Source organism: Papilio machaon, chromosome Z, assembly GCF_912999745.1.
Source record: "Papilio machaon chromosome Z, ilPapMach1.1, whole genome shotgun sequence".
In the NCBI taxonomy this organism is placed as follows: Eukaryota; Metazoa; Arthropoda; class Insecta; order Lepidoptera; family Papilionidae; genus Papilio; species Papilio machaon.
Window position 1 is genome coordinate 10,309,080 of NC_060016.1, and position 10,184 is coordinate 10,319,263.

The following is a 10,184-nucleotide window of genomic DNA, read 5'->3' on the forward strand; positions in this document are numbered from 1 at the left end:
GAGCGAGCTTAAAAACTCCTAGTGTGTAACCGCTTTAAGCACAACGTTGGGGGCGTGGCCATAGAGCAAACGAAGAGTGGGGGCAAAAAACATACAGACGAGTAATGTCACAGAAAATAATTTTATTGAAATTTATAAAATAACAACAAATTCTAGTCAATATTACTACACAATTCATAGACATCATTAAAACTATGTAAAGTAAAAGGTAGTACGTAAGGCTAGCTCAACTAGATAACTAGATTATACAATAGTTACTAACAATTCAAATGTTATTATTTTAATTCCTAGTACGATAAAGAAATACACTCTATATACCCTATTTTCTACGTCAACTCCGCAATGACAAGTTACTCAAATCGGTAAGCTGTGCTCGTAGCAAAATGTCGTAGCGCTTACGTAGCGGGCTACGAACATCTTTTTTCATCAAATGCAAAGAGTTCAGACGGGCTTCGGCTTACTAAATTCAGACTTTAATGCACGTTCCTGAAAAATTAACTACTAACTGACATCATGCACAAATTATCAGTGTGTGTTGCAGATATCATTTAATACATTTTGCGAAATAAAATATTAAATCCATTTTATTACCGGGCAAATATCGTTCCGTGTGTTCTCTCGAGAGAGAGAGATTTGCCTGACTCACGCTATCAACTTTTTCTCAACGCTAAGTATATAAGACGCACGCACCAGTACTATCAGTGGGGGTCCGTGTCTACACAGAGAGCTAGTTGAGGGCAGCTCGGGTGCGGGCGGCGCCAACGCGTGGGCGACACATCTTCACCCCTCTGTCGCTCTTCATTAGGGGATTAAACGGCCCCATTCTGACGGCGAAAGCGTAATTTCGTCGAGACCGAGGATAGAACTGAAAATGTTCTATGTCTCAACACCGCTGCTGTAGACACTTTGACACCTTTTTGTACATTTAAGGAACGTATTTTCAATTATTTTGGCTTCAGAATGTTTTTGCATTTTATATATGTAATATCTTAATCCTATCAAAATAATGACTCGGTCCATCTTGCAAGAGACATATTCACGCTGCGGCGAGATGTCCGTGGCCGCCATTCTAGGACTATTCAGCCCCATCGACTGAGCGTTCTGCAGGCAATGTGGCCGAGCCATCGCCGTTTAAGGTTTGCAAGAGACTCCGAACATTGCCCTTTCCCTTTGAGTAACATAGAGCCGCCTAATGTTGGCTAACACAGACAACACAGATTTTATTAATTATGAATTTAATTACTAATGTATCAGTTAATAAACAAACAATAACATAAGGTATCTAATACAACTTTGTTTTACCATCTATGAAGTTTAAAAGGTAGTTTAATTATATTATATCAATGTTGTAAACATAGGTTTTGGAAAAGATCACATAACTTTAAAATTTCCATTAATAGTGAGCCTAGCACATATTTTCGAAATTTTTCACAATAATTCGTGCTAAGCCCACATATTCCTTTATATAGCGTTATGTTTGAAAACATTACATCCGAGATTGTGATAATTAACTGGCGTTTAGTTTGACTGAAGATAACGTTTTATATTATTTTGTTAATCCTCTTTGTTGTAGCCATCTGTTGATTACAGCAACAAGAAATTTAGTAGATGATATTATAGACTAGCTTTTTCCCGAGACTTCGTCTGCGCAGAATTATAAAAGGGTAAAAAATATATCATGTGTTACTGCTCATGTACAAAATTTCATTAAGCTCTGTTGAATTGTTGCAGTTATCCAGACAGTATGTGAATCAAACGTATCCCACGGGAACCCCATTACTGGGATATTTGGTATGTTTGTTCTTCCAGACTGTATTCTACATACCTAACTTCATCGACATCTATGCAGCTGTCATGGATACCTTCCAGCAAACATCCATCCATTCATCTTAACATTCGCATTTATAATATTAAATACTAGCTTTTACCCGCGACTCCGTCCGCGCGGAATAAAAATAGAAAACGGGGTAAAAATTATCCTATGTCCTTTTCCTAGTTCTAAGCTACCTGCCCACCAATTTTCAGTCAAATCAATTCAGCCGTTCTTGAGTTATAAATAGTGTAACTAACACGACTTTCTTTTATATACGAGTATATAGATATTAAAGATATAAGAATTTAAACAAACTTTGGGGTGGAAATAATAATTATTTTATTTTGTTATTAATACTTTATAATTTTTCAAATATGTAATCAAAACATTGATCTCTGAAGAAACAAACATGTTTCCGATAATCTAAATTACTTGTCTATAGTTGTATAAAGATTAGTATAACAATTCATTTATTTCGTAAAACGCCTGTTAAATACATTAATAAACAACATTTCATATTATTAATGAAAAATCTTTTCGATTTTCGATGGTTTGTAACCAAGGACTTACAATCTATAACTTAAAATAAAATTGTTTGTCTATCCTTCATTTATTTTTCAAAATTAAACAAAGAATAATTTAAACAAAAAACCAATGACAAATAAAAGAATAATAATTAAAGTATTGTTTTTTTTCTACAATTTATCTTGTTATAGATTGCCATATATTATTAGTAAATACAAAATGTAAAAAATAAACTAAATTATATTTTTATATACTTATTTAACTATATAAACCCATCAAATTAGAAAAACGTAGAACAATAACACAATTCATATTAACATATGTGAATACATATTGTTGTTTCTATTTTGTGAAAGAACTGAAAAGGGATGACAATATGATAAAATACAAGTGTATCAACAGTGGAAACCCACTGCTACAACGACTATGTCAATTTATTTCTATCAAATACATTAAATAACAAAACACAACAATAGAGAAGTAAAACATAATTTACAGCCAGTTGTTCATCACATACAAATCTGTATGACTTGTTTATGAAATATATATGAGTCAGCCAGTCATTAACATAACATTATTGATTATGGTAATTAAATGTAAAAAATAAGTAAAGCAAAATGTTTACAATATACATTACAACAAACTTGTCAGGGCCCGTGAAAGAGGCTCTGTTAACAGTTTTGCCAGAAAAAAAGCTGCTAAAGCAACTACAGTACAAGAATGTTGTCACATTTACAGGGTTGCTAACAAGATATTTTATTTTCACATATGCACAATGGGTCAAATAATTTTGGCTCTACATTTCACTTTTTCATTTTGACCTTATAAGAGTTTCAAAATAACACTTTAATAGAAAATTTTAATTCCTTGAAAATACTTTCATTACAATCGTATGAAACATAATTATCCTACTTGAAATGTACATCATAACCTTATGTTATCAAACTTTTTTTACGATTTAATTTTTGTTGTCCCGCCGACTGATCCACATGTTGAATTTCTTTGGCTTGTACAGTAATCATACATGTCACACAATAAAACATCACTCAACTAAGGAAGCAGGATGTTCATGTGAGACAATGATTGAATGTGCCGCTGTCATCAAACTTTAAACTTAACATATCTTGGCACCATTGTCTCCGAAGCTAATATCCAGGTTCGATTAATTACCAAGCCATTATTTAACTCTTCCACATATTATCATTTAAACGTTACTTATAATAGAATCACAATCTCAACATTCTGCTGCTTTATGTCACAAAAGTTATTAAAATAATTAACAACTGAGAGATACAATAATTTGATACATTTTCTAGTAAGAGCGGGAACATCAAATTGAATATTAGGACATGTTTACACAAACTACTGCTTGTTACCAAGTCTTGGGGTAGGAAATTCTTTTGGATTGTGTAAGATCTGGATAGCCATGTTTTAAGTATTTATCTCTCACGAATAGCCAACCGATTGTTAATTATCTTAATAGAGACAAAAAAGTAAAACAGCAATTTATACAAAATATTTTGCCTCCGCGGCAGCCGAGGTGCAACGAAAGAGAGTCCTGCCAGGGGAGTGGGCTTTGCATAGTAAGACATGTTTCCTTTTTTTATTTTCAACCAGTTACTTTTATAAAATCAGCCAGTTGCTTTATAATTAACAGCAATAGTTTTATGAGCAAACGGAATGGACTTTTATCTCTTTAACAATAATTGTAGGAACCACTTTTTTCTTTGGTATAGAAAGTCTTCCGCTATTTGTGGTGCAGATCTGAAATGGAAATTGTAAAATTATCTAGTTGTATTAAACTATGGACACCGAAAACATAAATCTTAAGTAATATGCTACATCGCAATTGATTTAAATTCAATCGGTTCGATTTTAAGATTAAACAACAACCTGTAGCAACTCAAATGTTTACGTACTAATTATATTAATGTAATAAATAATTAAAGTACCTTCAAGCTTAACGTTTAGATTTGAAACCAACAAAAACGATGTAATTAATCCAGAAAGAACGGATCAAGCAAGAAATGCAAACTTCAATGCAATGCAAAATGCAGACTGAACTGAACTGCAATCGATCGTTTCATTTGGTCTTCAAAAGTTTGTGCTGCTGTAGGTATCCTCTGTCAAAACACACATTCAACAAAACATATTGTCGTCTCTCTCATTCTTTTAATAAAACGTGAATAAAACCGAACAATTTGTTTCACTATGGTTTAAAGCCAGCCACAGACCGTAGATTTAAACAGGACAAAATTGAACAGATGGTATGACCAGTTAAAGCTGACATCCTTTGTGACTACTGCCTACACGAGTTAAGATTTTCCATTGTAATCTCTTTTTGGCTGTTATTGCTGTAGAAATTGTAGACCATTATATTTTAAAACATCTGTATAATATTTTTGTTGTTTTACTGGTGTTTAAACAGTAAAAACAAACCATAGCAATGACGTTTTGATAAATTCAACATAAAATTTTTGAAATTTCGATTTCATTGCCGGAGAAACTGTGAAGTGATCAGTATTGCCTACACATAATGTACGTTTCAATTTTTAACTGAACAGTCGAACTATTAACAGTTATACAGTGCAGTTAAAACTAAATGTCTATTGCTGTTGCTGGTTTTATTTTTGAGACTTCTTGCCATTTCAGAAAAAAAATCTAAAAAGCGAAAACCTGTATGAAAATAAAGTTATAAATTTGGTTTCATCACACCACTTGTCGTCAGTTTTTACTTGTTAGCCTGTTATTCAATTTTTACTGGTTGAGAGTGATAAGGTTGCCAAGCTACAGGAATAAAAATAACCGTGTCCTACAGTGTCCAAAAACATTGGCGCAGTGGCGGAGGAAAAGCTGAAATTGATGTGCATAAGTTATATTTCGCGAGGCCCTGAATAAATATTTTTTTTTAGTTAAATTTCCATTTATTTCGGAAATAGAGTTTTCCAACCAGGGGTACATTTCGAAATCAAGCGTAATGTAACATTACATGCTCTTTACCAAGCCGTAGAATTAAAAACTGTTTTTTAACAATAAATAGGCCCACCGTTAATCTTTTGCCATGAAAATACAATATTTGTATTTTGTTTCTAGGGTACATGTCCAGGTAAATATTTTCTATGGCAACACTGATGAAAATATAAAACATCATGTTCAATCTCAGATGAATTCAATCAATACCTGTTGAGTAAATACGACGCCATAACACACCCCTCCCCCCTCCCACGTATAAATCAATCGTTATCCAGGCACAGCGAGCCCCAGCCACCCACCCCAATTTGTTATTTATTTTCTTTCTTTCTGCTTCGAGCCGTCCCGCGAGCATCATTGTTGATATCAAGTTTAATTAAAAAAAAATAATTAAGATACGGCATATAGTATCTCTTTAGTCACAATTTCTCCAAAGTTCTAGTGTGCTAATTGGCGGTAAAATAAAACAATTTAATAAAAATGTCGCAAATCAACAGACGGGCAAAGCGAGACTTCAAGGAAATACAGCGCAATTATCAGGTAATTTAAATTGTGTACTCTAAATGAAGTATATAATGTTTCTTTTAAAATACAGGCTTTTCGTCAATTCGCGATTTTCTAAAAAGACTTTCGTTATTTAAAGGTTTTGTCTGTTCGCTTTTTGAATGTTCTTACTAGAATCTCACAAAATGGCGGCGATCATACTAAGTTACCTTTGCAACAAAAAGACAATTTAAATACCATAAATTGGCTTTTTATATTTATGCATTTTAATGTCCAACGAGTTTTTTTTACTAGTGCCTCAGCATCTTTGGGCCCGAGCCTCTTTGCATGCATTGTTCTGTTCTATATTTGGAGTGTTAAATCCTCAATAAGAGCCATCTCTATTGACCAAATAACAAATATTAGTTCGGCATTAATACGTTTATCTAAGGGTACTCGTTTTTTACTGGAAATTTTTCCAGTGTTTTCGGCAACTATATTTTCTGTGATTGGGATTGGTAACCAAGGGAAAATGTTTTGCACTCATTCTCCCTTTAATGTATTCTTTAAATTTAAAGTTTATCCCAATTCTATTGGTAACTACAAATTGTTACTTTCATATTAGAACACTATTCGAACTCTAATATATACTGAATTCCCACAGGTTTTAAAGGATAAATCGATATTTATAAGAAACTTAACACCACTATACAATCGTTTTGTAGCCAGAATTAAGGGCCCACGTCAAACACCGTATCAAAGCGGCAAATTTCTTCTGAGGATTGTACTAGATGCAGATTATCCTGCATCTCCGCCTGAGGTACAGTTAAAATATGTTTTCCTATCAATAAAGTTAGCGCTTTACCCAGTAGCTCGAATTATTTTCCTAGCTCGTATTACTACAAAGTTGCAATTTGTTTACATCTTCTTACAATTAGGATAGGTTTTGATATTGTATGGTGCAAAATAGCTATTTTTAAAACATTAAAGTTCAAACAGTTATAGCTTTTAATATCACAAACAACGGCAACTTTATAATTTCCATTGGGTAATTACTTGGACTTTCTTATAGCTATGTTAGTTTTGGTGAGGAAGAGTTCAAAGTATTTGTCAGCAATTAAATGTGTTCTGTAATATTACAGGTCAGGTTTCTTACACATGTGTGGCATCCGAATATCCATCCATGTAAGGGCTATATCTGTTTAGATATCCTAGCCGAGAGATGGACTCCGGAATTGTCTTTGAGGACCATGCTTCTCTCCATCCAAGTGCTCCTATCTGCACCTGAACCGGATGATCCTCTTTCATTACCAGTCGGCCTGCAATGCAAAGAGCAACCGGAAGAATTCCGTGCGACTGCCCAATTTTGGACATATATTTATGCCAAAGGTCAATTCACAGTATATGAGTACCAACAGAAACTTGCAACATTTGTTAGTTTGGGAGTTCAACAGAATCTGGCATTATCTTTATTATCCAATAACCACTGGAACTTGGAGGACGCCATTGATACACATGCCACTATCACTCTAATAAATTCGATTCCGATCTATGAAATACAACATTAAAGATTTAAATTTTCAAATGTTACCTGTGACACTTGTGTTGATACTTAATATTATCCCTTTTTTTTTTTCAAGCAGTGGCTTTTAACTTGCCAACTGGGCACAGTCATCTCTTATCTTGTCAATGTTCTGTCTGTCTATTTTGTCAAAGAGAATGTGTGTCAAGTTTCAATATAAGTATCATTGCAGACAAGCCCACAACTAGATAGACCGACAAGGATATCTGCCTAGCCTAGCAGGAATATTTCTGACAATCTCCTTTGTATCGTCACAAATATCAAAATTGAATGATGAATAAAAAGCTTAATAGCGCCCTCCTTTCAATGTAAAAAAGTCATAAGGTCTTTTTCATACTGTTCTCTTTTACGGTTACATACGGTTTTCTTTTATGCCAATGTCTATAAACCTGTAGGTTAAGTATAGTTTCCGTCAGAACTAACCGTCATATCATCGCTTCTTTCATGCCAGATATCTTTGATTATACGCACAAAGGATTTCTTTAATTTTAGCCATCAATTTATATTGTAATTTGGTTTTAAGAATAAAATTCAACTGTAAGCAGTTTAGAGTTTACCTTCAAGGTAAAGTATAATTATTAAAGGTTTTATTCGATAAAGTTATAAAACGAATTCTCAATGTAGTAGTATAACTTTTTATTTTTAATTTTCTCGTAATAGGATTAATTGATGTTGTGATAAATATGACTGGCTGTAAAATAGATTTAAGAATTAAAAATTAATGTTTAAATAAGTACATATGGAATATGTGTTATTATATAGATGTATTAACTTCTTTAATTTTTGTTTCTCATTAAATAGTACAACAGAAAGATTGTTAAAAAGAACAAAATGCTGTTCAATAAGTTTACATTTAAAATTTTCATACAACAGGCTAAATATGAAATAATAATTTAAAAAAAAAAAATTCAAATAATTAGTTGGTCACAAATGCAGAATAATTTTTTACCTCAATTATTACATAAAGGATAATATTCCTTATATATTATTTTAATGGATTTAGACCAATTTTAAGACAACTAAAGATGTTTTGATTTCAAATATTTGAGTTGGTAACATCTCTTTGCCATTACTTATTATTCTATTTGTAAGGTAAGGTAAGTCTATACTATTATACTTATGTATCGTAAATTAAAGAATTATTAAAAATTCTTAACATATATGATTACTTGAATAACATAATTATACGTAAAATAACTCTAGATTGTTTAAACACAAAAATTGTTTCCTATTATTTTTAATTTATTTTAATATACGGGTATAAGTCATTAAAAGGCTTGTGAAGATTTTATAATTATTTTTGTTGTATAATTTCATTGCCTTGTCAATGTTTTGTGTTAAATATTGCTCATCTCTTGCGTTGACTAAATTCATATTATGTATTAAATACAACTGCCACGGCAATGGAATTCTACGATAAATAACTTCTGTGATTATTTTAAATTTTGATATATCTTATGTTATTAATTGTATTATGCCTTGTAACGGCCTCCTGATACATTTTTGATAATATACTATTATAGTTTAATGTTTTGTTAGTTATTAATAATTATTGTTAAATATTTTTGTGATTTTATCCAAAGCTTAACTGAATTTTGTATGTTGTAATGTTGAAAATGTTATGTTAGAAATGGAAAATTAATTTGTTTTGAAATGTTTTGTTCTTATTAATATTTCCAAAAAATTTATGCTAAATATTTTCTATGGATCTCATAATTTTTTTTTTTTCTAAACGGTACTTAGTCATAAAAATGCATCAGGGGACCCAATGACTAAACAAAAGATTTGTTGAAAAGATGATTCAAGCGAATGTTTTTTAATTTTTAACTTTGTTCTTCTATATGTAAAAGATTTGTAAGTCTGATTCGAAGTCAATAAATGTTTCTTCAATAAACAGTTTTTTTATTGACCTAACAGATTAGCAAGTGTTGACCCAGTCCAGTGCCGAAAAGAAATTCGTAAGTAGAAATAAATTAGATTAATATAGGATTACTACCACATCAGTTTTGAATTTAAGGGTATTTTGCAGTTGAGATTAGCATTTTATATGAAGCTCTTTTAGAATTTCTAAATAATACAGTTCGAATAATAACAAATTGCGCCGTTGTAACGTTAGGCTAATTGTATCACAAAGTAAAAAGTCTAAATATGACAGGTTATTCAATAAAGACTGCCAATGTTATAGTGCAAACAAAATTTACTTTTATTATTGATATATTTGGGCGTAAACATATCCTGTCGTCATTAATAATGCAATTTTACGAGTACCATACTTAAAATATGTCATCATAAAATAGGAGAGCCCTTAAACTTGTAAATATACGAATATTGATTTGTTGTATTCTCTTTTTCTCCATATTAATTGGGCGGGATCATGAAATATTTATACTAAGTTTAGCACTAAAACATCGCTCTAAGTTTCATCGAAATCTGAAAATAATTTTCGCAGACTTTGTATCTCGGAATAGATAGATCTGATAAAATAACACTACATTTTAATTCATAATTACTGTACATTACGAAAAGTACCATTGCCAGCACCAAAATGGCGAAAATCAAATAAGCACAAAATGCCAGGCCAGTAGCCTATTTATGTATAGAAGTCGGTGGCATAGATACAGTAAAAAGTGTAAAAAGCTTATAAAATATGCTGCCAATGATGTGAAAATGCAAATTTTAATAAAAACTAGTGGCAAAAACAAGGAACATCGAAACACTTACATTTTTTCAAATACGTTATTGTTAAACCATAGTGAATCGAATCAAAACGTTGCCTTCCACTTCTGAAAGAATGTACGAAAACGATTTGTT

At 31.8% G+C, this 10,184-nt stretch overlaps 1 protein-coding gene across 1 annotated transcript; it reads left to right on the forward strand.

Annotated features, from left to right (window-relative positions):
• Window positions 1-5,562: 5,562 nt before the first annotated feature.
• LOC106717284 (ubiquitin-conjugating enzyme E2 K) lies at window positions 5,563-7,426 on the forward strand. The gene is made up of 3 exons (XM_014511098.2): window positions 5,563-5,848; window positions 6,456-6,611; window positions 6,934-7,426. Exons 1-3 carry the CDS (start codon window positions 5,789-5,791, stop codon window positions 7,357-7,359), a joined length of 642 nt encoding a protein of 213 aa, XP_014366584.1. The 5' UTR covers window positions 5,563-5,788; the 3' UTR covers window positions 7,360-7,426.
• The last annotated feature ends 2,758 nt before the right edge of the window (window positions 7,427-10,184 follow it).

Bases quoted from the DNA above. Each gene is read 5' to 3' on its own strand.
- LOC106717284 (XM_014511098.2), top strand. From the start codon at position 5,789: ATGTCGCAAATCAACAGACGGGCAAAGCGAGACTTCAAGGAAATACAG. The intron at 5,849-6,455 runs GTAATTTAAATT...GAATTCCCACAG, and splicing joins AAATACAGCGCAATTATCAG to GTTTTAAAGGATAAATCGAT. The intron at 6,612-6,933 runs GTACAGTTAAAA...GTAATATTACAG, and splicing joins ATCCTGCATCTCCGCCTGAG to GTCAGGTTTCTTACACATGT.